Source organism: Belonocnema kinseyi, chromosome 5, assembly GCF_010883055.1.
Source record: "Belonocnema kinseyi isolate 2016_QV_RU_SX_M_011 chromosome 5, B_treatae_v1, whole genome shotgun sequence".
Taxonomy (NCBI): domain Eukaryota; kingdom Metazoa; phylum Arthropoda; class Insecta; order Hymenoptera; family Cynipidae; genus Belonocnema; species Belonocnema kinseyi.
Window position 1 is genome coordinate 28,345,127 of NC_046661.1, and position 15,606 is coordinate 28,360,732.

General features: G+C 35.0%; 1 protein-coding gene across 1 annotated transcript; it reads left to right on the forward strand.

The window, feature by feature from the left end:
• The first annotated feature begins 13,941 nt into the window (after positions 1-13,941).
• Positions 13,942-14,340, forward strand: LOC117173577. Its single transcript, XM_033362220.1, has one exon. It carries the CDS (start codon positions 13,942-13,944, stop codon positions 14,338-14,340), a length of 399 nt encoding a protein of 132 aa, XP_033218111.1.
• The last annotated feature ends 1,266 nt before the right edge of the window (positions 14,341-15,606 follow it).

Sequence of the window (15,606 nt, forward strand, 5' to 3'; positions counted from 1 at the left end):
AATGCTGTAGGCATATCATTGGAACGTGTGGGCAATATCGGGCATTCAGTTTTGGGCATGAAGAAGCTCTGCGCGCGATGGGTGCCGCGTTTGCTCACAGTGAACCAAAAACGAATTCGTTTGACAACTTTCCAGCAGAATTTGGCATTATTTTCGCGTAAGCCGACTGAGTTTTTGCGCCGATTCATAACCATGGAAGAAACCTGGATCCACTACTACACTCCTGAGTCAACGCAACAGGCAAAACAGTGGGTTCCACCGGGCTAGAGTTCTCCGAAGCGTCTAAAAACGCAACAATGGGTCCGAAAGGTTATGGCCTCCGTATTTTGAGATGCACATGGCATAATATTCGTGGACTATCTTCAAAAAGGTAAACCCATAAGCGTAGCATACTATTCATCATTATTGGACCGATTAAAAATCGAAATCGCCGAAAAACGACCGCACTTGAAGAAGAAAAAACCGCTTATCATCACGACAATGCACCTGTTCATTCATGCTTAGTTGCACAAGCAAAATTGCATGAAATCGGCTTCGAATTGGTTCCTCAGCCACCGTATTCACCAGACCTGGCCCCCAGCGACTATTACTTGTTCCCTAACCTGAAGAGATGGCTCACCGGTAAGCGTTTTTACTTAAATGAGGAGCTCATAGCTGAAACTGAGCATATTTTGGAGACCTTCCGATCGAGTACTTTTCGGACTTTTGTAGGCCTAGTATGTCTGTCCTCATTCTTATAACGTAAATATTTCTAAATGTGAATTAAATAATTAAGTTGGAGTCACGGAACTTGTAGTTTGTGACAATAATTTTTGGGCTTCTGCGAAATTATTAATTTGCCCCTGAAATCTGTTCCCCAAAAGTGCTAAATGATTTCCTCTAGTAAGTATATAAGAGAGTTATAAGTTTTATCCCTCATCGTGAAGTGTACGTCTGAATAGTTTCTTCGAAAGCCTCTTACATGTGTAGCATTAGGTTTATTTATGTGCATATTATGTATATGTGTGAAAAGAATTGTATGTGTCGTGAGAGTGCATTTGCGATGAAATTGTATTCTGCCTGGCGCTGTAACTCACTTATGTGTATGATGCTGATTGCGTCTAGCTTTTTTTTAGTTACAAAAGCTTATGGCTTATCCAACTATCAGTTAAAGTTTTAACTGCTCAGTACTCATTCTCTAACGTTTCATATATTATAAAGTTATGTGCATTACTGTTCAGTAATTATTATCTAACGTTTCATATATTATACATTTATGTGCATTAAAATGTTAAATACTGAGTACCGTATTAATTAAGGTACAGTTTGGAAGATATTCGTATCAATTTGTCACACTTTCATGGTTTTCAATGAAGCATTGCTAAATTTCGTTTTACCTAACTAGAAAATAAACTTTATCAAAGTGTCCACACAGTTAAAACTCTGGGATCAATTTTGTTGCAGGTAATTTCAAGATGGTGTTCCATCTGTCTAGTAATTGGGGTACTGAACTCGTTGATTACTTTTGCCGCAAAACTGTAAAATAATTGACAGTAGGTGAGGTTTTGTACCCCAAGTCCAAGGGAAAGGATACCTTGTGAAGTGGAACTATTCACACTACCAAATCTAATTTTTGTTGCAGCTATATGGTCCCAAGTATAAACAACTGAGTTTGGTAGATTTTCTTGAACTATTTTTCTCCGTGTCTGTATTTCATTTAAAAAGAATTGAATGAAAGTAATGAAATCCAAAAATGTTTATAATTTCAATGTTAATACTGTTTTCTTGTTAATATTTATTTGGAATTTAAAACTTGATTTGCAAACAATTGCAAAACATATTTCGACTTGACTCATTTTTTTAATTTTGAAGAAAAATGTAATGAAAAGGCCTTCCTGATATTAGAAATGAATACCATAACCCAGTATAAACTTAAGGTAGTCATTTCTTACCACAATTTAATAATTTCACAACTAAGTAATCATAAAATCGTGTTAAAAAATAATATTTTGTTTGTTTCATATACTTAATTTCATATGCATTGAAAAAGACCACTTAAAAATAATTAAAATGTGAAACAAAGTAATATCCGCAATAATATTATCCGTTTTTTAAAATCTCTATATCACTTTAAGCTCCTATATGGGAAAAATATACTTTTCTAAAAATTAAAAGTGTTGTCAAATATCAATGGATTAATTCTACCCCCCGTCGTTCCTCGGTGCGTTATTTTTGCGTATACGCTCGCCTTGAGCTCTTTCTCTCTCTCTCTCTCATGTCTTATGTCAACACCCTTGAACCTTATAGTTTTGGTAAGATTGTATTTCAGTGGCTAAATTTTGACTAGATATTTTAAGAGATTTTCTCAGTATATTAAAATATGTTTTTAAACATGTTTTTATCTTATTACTGATAAGGTCCGGCATCGACGGACGAAACGTTTTTAATGCAATACCATAATACATGATTTTTACGACAAGTAAACAAAAAATAGTGTAAGATCATTTTTACTTCATTCCTATCATCTAGTTAAAACCACAACATCACTGTATAGTTAAAAATAAGTTCCACTTTTTTTCAAATTTAGACCTATTTTGTTTCTCAGGTCCAATAGAAGCTGAGCTTTTTTTCCTTACGGACCGGAAAAATAAAAAATGGGCCGATATTGGTTCATTTATGAAAATACGCTTCAAGTAGTTTTCTTAAGACTGTCATATTTTTAAGTCATTTCAAACTTTTTTAATGCGAGTAAAAAAATTTGGGCTTAAAGGGACTCTATAGTTCGCATCCAGCCCGACAGTGAAATTAGCCGGGTAGGGTAATAAATAACGTTACGTGCTTGAGCTGTTCTCTTTTATCACACAATGATATGGTAAGGAATAACCCTGATTGGGTTATAGATCTACTTTGGAGACGAGTTCCATCTCTCCAAACTCTGCGTACTCCTTGATAACATCAGGGTATTTCTAGTATAGGTCAGGGTCCCGCCGGAAACGTATTTCTATCAGGACGAGAGCCCGGTACGCTTCTGCTCTTGAATCTTCAAGATTAAGAGAGCGATCCTTTAGATGTAGGCGCACGATGTACAATCTGTCGTCACTACGTTGATGAGTGGAAGAAAAATGTTGCTCAAACTCCTCTTCGGCTAGAGTATATATCGAAATGGTCGAAGGCACGTCCTCCTGGACTAAAAATCTCCGTAGTAAGTTCAGTGGTTCATAAACTACCGTAGTTTATAATCCGACAAGAGAATGCCTAGAAGAAGAAAAACTCCCCTGATGAAAGTCCTGAAAGAATCCAACTTAACGAAGTTTGTTGAGCGGTTGGAGTTCCTAAATTACCTTTTGTTAGTTACCTCTGCCCCTAGAATCATTTCCATAATTTCTCCTGTTTGCAAAAAAGGGACTGCCAATTCTTAACCCTTGTAATATTCCCAATCCTCTTCATGGATAGCATCAGGAGGTACATATAAACTTAGTCTAGATAAAATGATGAAAAGTAGTTTGAGGATTGATTCGAGAGCAAACCTTTATTTGGACCAGCCCTCTGGTTAGTCTGATTTTAGATTCCTTACACTGAGCACAGAGATGATATCATGTACTCTGGTCAGTCTCAATCTCTGAACAAGTGACTCCAATATGACAGATGCCTGAGCCCCTTGATCCAGTATTATTCGAGTTCGATGTCGACATCCATTTGAAGCTTCAGTGTCGACAAGAGCAGTAGCCAGTAGAACAGGTTCCTCCAGTCACATGGATTTTTGTGTGTGGTGAGCATTGACTGAATCTGCATAGTTACGCAAAGAACCAGGTTGAGATCTATTATCTGAGGGGGATTGATGCCGCATCGCATGGTACATTCCATTGCTGGTCTGGCACCGCCTTACAGAGAGACAACTGCGCACTATGTTCTTCCCTAGACAGTTATAACACAGAGTGTGCTTTCCTACAAGCTCTTTCCTCTGCTTGACATCTTTGCTTTGGAAATGTGGACAAAAAATTATAAAATGCTTACCTGTACATGAGGAGCTCGACAATTCTCTGATTGCAGAATTGTGAGTTTGAGTCCTCTTACCACCCCTCTTACCATTTTGGAAGCGATTACTGTCCTTAGTAGAAGATGAACTAATCGAAGTTGCAGCCATTGTCTCCACGGCTTCTAGCGTGCTTACCTTGCCTGTCAGAAATTGGCTGAGTGAATCGAAAGTAGGCTGGTTATCCGAAGGACCCAGTTGGTTCTCCCAGGTCTTGCGAGTGGTTGCATCCAACCGCTGAGCTGTCATAAAGATAATTAGATCGTCCCATTTATCCGTAGGTCGATTCAAGGAAGTCAAAGCGCCGATGACCTCACAAGTATCATTAAGTAAGGAACGGAGTTCAATTGAGCTTTCCTTATTCATCGACTCTAATGAAAATAGCTTAATCAAATAGCTGTTAACTCATAGTCGAGCGTTGTCATATCTCTTGAGTAGGGTCTGACAGGCCCTTTCGAAATTAACCTCAGTAGTCGGGATGCTGGCTATCAATTAAGAGGGTTCCCCACTCACACTCAATTTCAGCTAGTGAATCTTATGTTTGTTTGGGAGTTCCGTATCCCTTCTCACCATGGAATCAAATAGATCACGGAATCAAATAGATCTACGGTCTCCCTTTGTTCAGCAGCAGCTGCGAAACTGTCCAAATAGTCGATCATGCAGGACTTTGCCCCTAGGTATTTTTCATGACAAACTGTAAAATAGTCCTCAAGAAAATATGGCTTATCCCCTGTACCTCAATGGTACTCTCTACTTCTGCCATTTTTAAAGAAAAACAAAGTGCGACTATCTAAGTTGAAAAAATGTACATTCTATGGCTCTCCATAGTATCTTAAAATGACATTTCGCAAGCACGTGGCAGAAAAGAAAGAACAGATGCAGCAGTGAAACAAACAAGGAGTGAGAGATGTTCATAAGAAAAAGGATGGATAATGTTCATAGTATGGTCAATATTAAAAATCCTTTGAAACCACTTAATGATCCTGTTTGTGTGACTCAGGGCCCATAGTCGCCCCAGCGACTAAAGAGGTACCTCTGTACCTCTTTCTGATGTCACAGCATTGTCCAGTCTGCACCTGCTGTTTTAGTAAATAAAGCGATTCAAATTGGAAATATCCGGTTTTTGCATTGAAAGCGACGTCCTGATTCGCAATCTTTTTCACTTGACTGCAATTGTTTTCACTGTTGCACGCATTTTTGTTTTTTCTTTCACTATCGCGATCCGGCTCAAAGGACCATAATGTTTGAGATTCAAACTAGAAAATGATCCGACAGTGAAATTAGACGGGTAGGGTGATAAATAACGTTACGTTTTTATCTTTAAGTGATGTTTATTGTACCCATTTTCAACGTGAAAATGGATATACCACAGTTAGTATATAGTTAATCAGTGCAAAACGTGACACAATTAGTCATTATTATTGATTAGTAGAAAACATACATAAAGTACTCATACCTACACATAAGGACTGTTCGCCTACCCCTTCAGGTACTAGGTCCCCCAAAAGAGTGAGTGGACAGAATCATCAGGTCCGTACACATTCCTAGATCATCCACGATCACGATAATTAAAAATAACAGAAGCGAACGATCTACAATAGCAAAGAGTGTTAAAATTTGATCAATTTAAAATTCAGACTTGAAGTGCACAGAAAAGCAGTGTTAAGTTTTGATCAATTTTAAATTCAGACTTGTAGATTTTATAAGATTCAATTTTGTTGTGAATCCTGAAAAAGTAACAGAAACCATAAAACATGGATGAGAACAATAAAAAATCCTTCGTTAAGTGAAAAAGAATGTTTATATTGTTAAAAAAATGAGGGCCAGAAACTACTTGTCACGTGCCAAGTTAGCAGTATCTTGCTTTCATTGGTGTATTTTCCACCAATAACATAAAGGAAAAAAAAATATCAACATAAATTGACTGTGAATTAAAGAAAATGTTCATTTTGCTTGTTATAAATTTTATCCCAATGGACGCAAATGTTACAGAACATCTTTAGAGCGGCTTCAAAATGTCCTAAGTCAGTTCATATGAGGTTTTGTAAGCATACAATGTTCCAGAGAGATTTTAAAGACGTATTTCCAAAATAAAACATTTTTAGAAAATTATTTGGTCTGACCTAGGACAGCTTTTAAAATGTTTAAATAACGTCTTTTGACTAGTACGTCCAAGAAGCGTTTTGAAGGCGGTCCAATTATGTTCTAAAATGTTGTGCCTACTGGGATAGTTAATAAATAGATCATTTATTTATTCTTCTCATCCATGTTCTTGAATGCTTTAAGTCTGAATTTAAAGTTGATCAAATTTTAATACTACTGTGCTTCAGTCTGACTTTAAAATTGATCGAATTTTAAGACTACTTTACTCTTCACGTTCTCTTCTTTCTCTGTCCAATTTCTCTTTCATTGCGCCTGCTACTATTTGCTCCATGGTTCGCATGCATGCTCACTGTAGCAGTGTGGAAGTATGGAGTCCCTTAAGGCCAAAATTTGTCCGTGCAACTGAGTTGTGGTCCGCGGTCAATTTTTCTGAAAACGATAATCCGAGTTGCGGCCCGCGGTCGATGCAAGATACCCGGACCCCCATAGTCATCCTTTCCCTCTCTACTCGACACTTTCTTCCTTAACTTTCACTGATTTTACGCAAGTCATTTAGTTTCTATTTGTTTTAATTTTAATAGTGTTTAACTATTCGTGAACATCTAACTGATTTCGCGGTAAAGTCGGAACGATAGTTCTTCGCACATAACAGATATTTTTGCGGATGAAAGTAACATCGTCAATACTTAAAGTTTCGTATTAATTATTTTTCAACTCTCTATAAAAAGTTTTCGAAGGCTTTTCAGAAATATCATCTACTGCTTGACGTTAAACAGAATTGCTTAGTTTTTATCGATGAGTATGTATCGTAATTTTTTCTTAAAAATTTCTTTACTCGGGTTAAATTTAAGAAAAGCTTTACATGACTTTTTAGCACAAGAAAAACGTTAAACATCGTCCTTAAATAATTTGTGGAAACAAAATTTATATCCGTCTAGGATAAATAAATCTTTTCCTTTCTCGCTCATAATTTTTTTCATTTTCTTATCAGCTTTGTTGCAGAGCTCACGGAGAAACAAGGCACAAAACCTCCACCTCTTACTCTATTACTGAACTTATTCATTTGGTGTTGGACTGATGGGAAAACCGTCTAGATATAGCCGAACTAGAATAAAAGTGACCGCGGGCCGCAATTCTGATATTTTCTTGAGCACGGGCCGCGAATCGGTATCGGCCAAATTTGTTATTATATAGTTCTGATCTTATTTTTACACCCTTTTTACTGTAGGTATTTTTTTTCTAAAAAAATATTTAACTTTCAAAAATGAATGATAAACATAAATTCTTCTTGTTCGAATTTCGTTTTTATTTTAGACTTAAAAGAGAATGAGATTTTTTTTATTTAAAAGACCAAATAATGATAAACATTTAGAAAAGTTTGTATTTTAGACCTTCATTTTTTAAGGTTAAATATCTATTTGAAACTGTTAAGAAGATTTTTTCATTACCATTAGGATCAATCATATTTATTTCTGTTGTGTTCTGCAATTTATCGCACCAGACTGACTTACTGGATTTGTCAGTAAAGGCTATGTGAATCAGTCCTACCATACACATTTTAATTTCTCTAAACTCATTATGATTTATATTTTTCAAAAAAAGAATTATAGGTTTGTTTGTAAAGTTGATAAATTTGACATTCAATAATATAGCGCATTTGAACAATGGATAGGGCTTGAAACCTAATATAATTGATATGAAGTTTTATTTTTTAAACAAAACAAATTTGTTTAATTTTATTCCGGCCATGGGTAGGGTCCAAAACTTAAATTAAAATATCAATACTAACCAAACTGAAGAGAAATCACTTTATCTTAATATATTTATTCAAAATTATAATACGAAATTTATCAATTTCATTTCAATTTCCTAAGTCGAGAGTACGTAAAAGCTTCGATTTCTTGAGAAAAAAGACCTGGAATTTATTAATGTCAAATTGTAGCAAAATTTAAAAAGAGTTGTTTGAGTTTTTTTCGCATGTTTGAGCGCACCTAGGGCGCGCGACTGTTGGTTCTCGCGCTTCGCGTTCGATAGTGAATTTACCTCGCGCTCCGTGCTCGGTCTTTGTATATTCCCCATACTTGTGCACAGACTTTTTAAAAGTAAAAGTCAAAACGAACACATTCTCATCACGCATTTCGTGCTTCGTACACGAATTTGTCCCTGAAATTGTGTATCATTTCCATAAATGTTTCATTGTCTCGGTTAAAAAAAATGCGCATTTAAAAAAAAACTTTGGTTATTAGGCATTTTATTGCAGCTTCTGTCGTTTTTTTAAACAGAATTTTCTTATTTCCAAATTTATTTTTAAATTTAAACGTTACGCATACGGTCTACACGTTAGCCTACCGTTTTTTAACTTCTTAATTATATCCCTAACCTTCGTGACCCAGACTTTGTCAATTGAAATTTCTACCACATCGTTTTCTACATCGCAGTTGTGGTGCCCTATTGCTTCATCTCCTAATAATTTACTAAAAGAGTCTTTTATTTTTTGGATTTAAAAGTAACACATACGGTCTACGCATCAGCCTTACCTTTTTTTAACTTCTAAATTAAATCCCTACCTCAGTGACCCACAAAACTTCGATTAACAAGGGTTTGGGGGCGGGAGGGGGGATTAGTTTTAACCGCGAGTCATAGCTGGTTAGTGTTTTATGTTAAGAAGGTCACCAACCTTTAGCAGCGTTGAATGAAAAAATGTCATTTTTGATTTTCCAGTATTTCTTTATGCTACCACATAGGAGAAGCAAAAGAAATTAAAAGAAAAAAGTTGTGACTAAAGTATGCCCACGCAGTGGGCAGATTTTTACATTCTTATCAGAAAAGTTATTAGATTTGTGTAAAAATTGACTCCCCCCTCCAGTTTTGATCAAATATCTACGTTTTGAGACCCCCTGAATCCGAAAAACAAGCTTTTACGAATGTGCCTGTCTCTTGTAGGGATTCAAAAAGTGACATTTTTCTTCTCCTTACTTTTTTTATATCGAGCGTTATTTGGCTTAGAATCTTCAGTTTCGTGTGTTTTTTGGAATGTTGTAAATGGTATAACTCTAGTAATTTTTTAATTTATGAAAAAAGACATTTTGATAAATTATTCGTCTTTTTGAATACTACGAGTATCCGTGCAGAGAATTTTTGATTCTTGAAAAAAGTGGTCTCAAAAATATGGAAAATGCGCTTACTTTTTGAATTTGTATCCAAAATGGCTGGCTAAAGCACTTCATCTTTAGCTTAGGACACTAAAAGAGTTATCGTGCTCACAGAGAGACAAACAGACAGACATACTGACAGATAGGCAAATTCGTAAAAACCTGTTTTTCGATTTCAGGAGGTCTCAAAACGTGAACATTTGACAAAAATAGAGGGCGGGGTCAAATTATACACAAATCTAATACCTTCTCTGAGCAGACTGTAAAAACTAGTTTAAATTAATAAGCCAACAAAAAATGTTTGAATTACAAAAAGAAAATTTCATTACTCTTATGTCTTTCTTCTACATTAAGAGTGCTTAAAAGCTTCGATCTAGTAGAAATAAAATAATTATTTAAATCTTACTGTACTACAGAAAATTGCATTTCGTCTAATACAATAACAAAGCAAGGTCAAATATATCCCCTGAGAAATTTATTTTCTGAAATCTATCAACTTAGTTTTTCAAATTAAGGGAAGAAAACTTACAGATTTTTCTTGAGATTTGAACCTTAGGTGCAAATGCATTCAGTTCGAGCGTAGGGCTACTATTTTGTGAAGGGTTCTTTTCCAATCACACAGTGAAAATGATTCTTTTAAAAAAATTTTTAATCTGTTTTTATGAAAATTATTAAGATAAAAAAGTTTTTCAATTTGTAATCCTAATGTGTAAGGATAGAAATTGATGCAAAATCCTGTTAAACAAAACAAGAATCCAACGACCAAATTTTGACCAAAAAATTGTCGAAGAAAAGAAAGAAAATTAGTGAGGATAATTTTAAAATTCCTGTTTTGATTTACTAATTACCTCACTAAAATAATAACAATTTCTCGTTACCTTGGTAATTGTTGATCTCTTAAGTTTTGCCCCTATCCATGGCCGGCTTAACTTTTAAAAACATTTTAAATTCCGGGACAAAACGCAAAAAATCTGATTTCTATTATATTTAAAAATAAATATATTAAACAAAAATTAATCACAATATACAAAACCAATTAATATGATCGACCCTAATGCCAATAAAAAATATTTTTCACAGTTATAATACTTAGACCAATTAAAAAAACGATATCTTTCGAAAAACATTAAATATGTGATCTGCATTTATTTACAAAAATACTTATGTTTAATGAAAAAGACGTAAAATCCTATCGCAACAGTACAAGAACAAATTTTTCTGATAATATTAAAAGAGTTATAAATCATCGAAATATACGATATCCTCAAGAGAACTACTTAACGCTTATTTTTCTAGGGAAAAACATATTGGGCCACTTTTTAATTTTAAGGACCTTTAAGAAAACAAGCTCATCTTTCTTTCGGGCCTAAAAAAATAGTATTTTGGAAAAAATGGAAATTAATTTTCAACCTTTATCTTTCAAGGTCATATATTTATTTACACAAGAAATTCTTATAAGCAATGGAAAGGGCGGGAAACTCCTTATAAAAACTGTAAAAGACAACATTTTGTTTTATTGGTAATGAAAGTGTAAATACTTATTTCAATGACAGCACAATTTTTCCCCATAAATTGATATCCAGTATGAGTAAACTTTGCCGAAGTTTGAGTCTCGAGGCAAATTTAAAATCTTGATAGGTATTTTGTATATTAATACGTCAAACAGGAAAATAAATCTAAATCTTTCGAATTACTTTTTAAATATAATAGCTACAGGTTTTAAAAGAATAAATGCATAGTTATTGCAAAAATTGAAGCTAAAGCCTTTTGTGATCAGATATTCTAACTCGAAGGGTCATCAAATATTTATGGCTTTGTATTATGGGTAAAGACAGTTAAAATTTTATTTAAATGGAAAAAAAGGAAAAGGTAACGTTCTTCCCGTTTTCAAAACGTCTTCTATGTGGAAATAGATCACATGATCCATTTGCGTAACGTTGATTTTTAAATCACAGTAGGACTTTTTGAAAAAATCATTTCTTTTTTTCGTAATTTGGTTGGATAGTATTCCCAAAACATGCTTTGACTTTCTTAAAATCATAAAACACTCCAACGTGCTTGAGACGACCCAAGCTGTAGATAGCTCGCTATTTGTCAACTTCATCTAACAACTTCTTACATGAGTTGTCATTAAAAGCAGGAATTTCAATGAAAACAAAAGTGAATAAAGTATGTTATCAAATCCTAGCAATAAAAGGAACTCAGGTGGCGAAATAATTTCCAGAAGTCGCTCGTGAAAATTAGCGAATGCACACAGTCTTTGTATTTTTTGCTTTACTTTGTGATGCACATGCCTCAGACCAATCGCTATAATTTTTTTAAATCATGATGTTTCCTAATTTCAAATCTGTTACTACTTTTTCATTTAAACCAATCAAAAGAACTGCTGGCCATATCTGAGAAACGTTTTCATAATTTTCTTAGGCATTTTAAGCTCAAGAAAGAATACATCGCTTTCAACACTAAATCCTTTGAATTTATTTGCTGCTATTCCTTCGGTGTACTTTTGATGCACACGATCAGGTTCGTAACTTTCCTCAGTCGATAGCACAAGTAGACACAGCTTTAGAAAGTTTCTACCCTCCATTCATGTCAAAGTTAAGATTTACGTCCTGTACATTTCATTTTTTATATTAATATAATAACTCAAGCTGGATAGACCAGTACAATATACTACTATCTCACTGCTGGAATCACTGGATCTATTATATTTTTCATGCACCAGTTTAAAATTCTTAAAATAAAAACGGAAATGAACGCAGTGACGTGTAGCCGACAATTTTCTCTTCAGATCAGTTTCAACCATTTTGTTGTTATTTCTAGCTACATGAAAAGCAGCTGCAATACCAATCATTGTTCTTTGGGCTGATTTCTTGCTCCTCTGAAATTTTATTTTACATCAAAGTCTAGAAAATATAATCTATTTTTCTGATATTTCTTCAACTAATCACACTAAATTTTCAATATGCCTTCTCAAAGTGCACTTGTGGCATTTCACTTTACCAATAACGCTTTGACAGATTATAAATCGTTTCTCAATTCTTAATTAACTTACAACAGGGCCTGTGGAGGGAACTGGTATACATTTCATTTAAATTTATATCGATACTAAATATTTACAGGACAGAGGAAAAAGACTGGGAATGAAAGAGGTTAGGAAAAACATTGAAAAGTTTGATAATGAGGAAGAAGAAGAAATACTAATAATAGGGGCGGGGGGGATTTTAATACTAGAATAGCGAGGAAAGGTAATATGTACCTGGAAGGGGGGGGGGGATACTCGAAATGCCAGTTAATAAATAGCGTGGAAAAGCAATTTCTAAGGATGCTAGGAGACAAGAGATGGTACATACTTAATGGCAATAAGAAAGGGGACGAAGAAGGGGAATTTACATATGTGAGAAGCAACACGTCCATTAAGAGTTTATCTGGAAAGAAGAATAAGGAATGAATTAACAAAGAATACGAGAAAATTATTCGAGAAAGAAGTGTGGACTGAAGAAACAAAGAAGAATTATATAGGAAAAATAGAAAAGTAAGAGTTTAAGAAGAGAGTGTTGGGTGAAGTATGGGAGAAGTTGAAAGAAAAGGTCAAGAAGACTAGAGTCACAAAGGAATTTAGGAATAGATCGGAAAAGGATAAAAAATTGGACAAAAATTTGGTGAGACAAAGAATGTAAGAAAAAGAAAAAAGGAGGTTAAAAAAAAGTATAAACTTTGGAGGAGGGGAAAAAGGAAAATGACGTCACATCCAGGAAGGAGTATATAGAGTTATGTAAACAGAAAGAAGAAAATATGAAAAAGAAATTAGAGGAAGAAGTAAGTCAAATTAAAACAGAAGGGGAGGCACGGAGGTTTATTAATCAAATTAGGAGAAAAAAGGGTTAATAGGGGATAAGATTATCATGGATGAATGGGGGGTGCATTTCAAAGAAATGTCTTAAGGCATGGGTGAAAAAAAGACTGAGAGTTGGGCGAGAAGTAAATTAGAAGAAGAGAAGGAGTTGCAAGATGAAGAGATAGTAGCGCAGATTAAAAGATTAAAGAAGGGCAAAGCATGAGGAAGTGTAGGGTTAGGTAACGAGGCCTGGATGTACAGTAGCGGGGAAGCTAGAAGAAAGCTAAGAGTGGCCGTAAAAAGAGTATGGAAACGTGGAAGGATTTCCGGAAGAGTGGAGGGAGGGATTGATAACGCCAATTCTTAAGAAAGGAGAAAAGGGTAAAACAGAAAACTACAGGGGAATAAGATTAATGAACACAGCTTACAATGTATATGCAATGGTGTTAACCGAGAGACTAAAAAAAGAAGTAGAAGCGAAAAGAATACTACCAGAGAATCAGGCAGGTTTCAGAGAAGGTAGAATCACTATAGATATTATCTATATTCACCAACACGTGATAGAGAAGAAACTTGAGAAAAAAGTAGGAAAAGTATGTGCCTTCTTTGTCGATTTAAAAGCAGTGTTCCCATCGATAGATAGAAAAAAATTGTGGGAAGTAATGGCGAACAGGAGAATAAATATAGGTCTGATAGATAGAGTGAGGGAAATTTAGAAAGAAACGAGAGATAAGGTAAAGGTAGGAAATAAAACATCAGAAGAATTCTGCACGGAGGTAGGATTAAGACAGGGATGTCCTCTGATTCCGCTTCTTTTTGTCGCATTCATAGCGGACATGGAGGAACATTTTAAGAATGGGTTAGGGGGAGGTTCACTGGTAGAAGGGGACAGATTTTGGATTTTAGCATACGCGAATGATGTGGTAATAGTAGCTAAAGAAGAAGAGGTTTTGGAAAATATAATAAAAGGACTAGAGAAGTATTTAGAAGCAAAGAAATTGGTTTTAAATGTAGAAAAGTTTAAGGTTTTGTTTTTTGGGAGAAAAAATAGTGGAAAGAAGGGAAGAGTGGTTTGGAAGTGGAGGGGAGAAGGTATTGAAGAAGTCAAGGAGTTTATATACCTGGGATTTGTATTTAAGAAAAACAGGAATGTAAGAGATCACGTCAAAGAAAGAATTAAAAGAGCAGATATGGTCATGAAGAAAGTATGGGGCAAAGGGGAAAAACTTATTTAAAGAATACTACAAGAGAAGAATGAGAATGTTTGAGGCGCTTGTACTGAGTGTTCTAATGTATGGATTTGAAATATGGGGATGGAAGGAATATGAAGAGGTGGAGTAGTTGCAAGAAAAATACATTAGATTGACGCTAGGATTGGACAGATGGACGCCATGGTATATAGTTCTAAAGGAAGTTAATAGGGAAGAAATCAAAGTAAGAACAGGTAACAGGGCTTGAAAATACAAAGAAAGACTGCTGGAGAGCAAGTGAATAATGAATATATAGTGAAAGCGTGCTTGAAGGAAAGAGAAAATGGAAGAGGGAATTATTATTGAATGAAAGAAAGAGAAAGGTACTTGAATAGGTGTGGTTGATCAGAAGAATGGGTAAAAGCAACGCATGGAAGGGGAATGAAAATACAACAAGATTTGATAGAAAGAGATAAAGAAGTTTTTAAGCAAGGAATCCCTAGCGGACTGAAGGAACCGAATGCAGCCTGTACAAAGTACCCGTAAAGACCCCATTGGGTTCCCATTCGGGTTCTTTTAAAAAAACTAAAAAAAAAAACAGCCAAATCAACTTTTAAACTGTTGAAATTCGGATTCTACGTTACATTTTCTATTAGAAACTCACGGAGTAATCACAATACTTTTCTTTTGCAGCGTCAAAAATATAAAAAAATGTCATTAACTTCTGCTGAAGGTGACTTCAAGCTCATCCATAACAGCTCAAGTGGTATGTCGCGCGCGAATATTAATTGTAAATTCCCTCTCATTTGCAACGCAGCGTTATTGTCTGAGTTTTCCACTGCGTGGCGCTAGCATCCAGACGAAATTCTTGAAGTTTGCGACGGAACGCTTATTCACTGCTACTAAAAGAAGATGCACTTGAAGGCGCCTTCAACCCATGTAAATGACAGGTATTTTATTGTTTTCAAGTTTTTAACTCTGTAAGAAAAAGTAGTGCGATTACTCCGTGAGTCCCTAATACAAATTTTAACGTAGAATCCGAAATTCAACAATTGAAAAGTTGATTTTGCTGTTTTTTTTTTAGTTTTTTAAAAAGGAATCGAATTGGGACTCAATGGGGTCTTTACGGGTACTTCGTAGAGGTTCCATTCGGTTTCTGCGGTCCGCCAGGGATAGAAAATAAAATAAGAGAAGCTAAATATAATGAGAGATATAAATGGATAAAAGTAGACGGCATAGCAAAATATGGATCCGTGACAAAAGGCTCAAACGACAAAGCGCCCGCCCAATGAGAGTCGCGCTTCGTAGAAA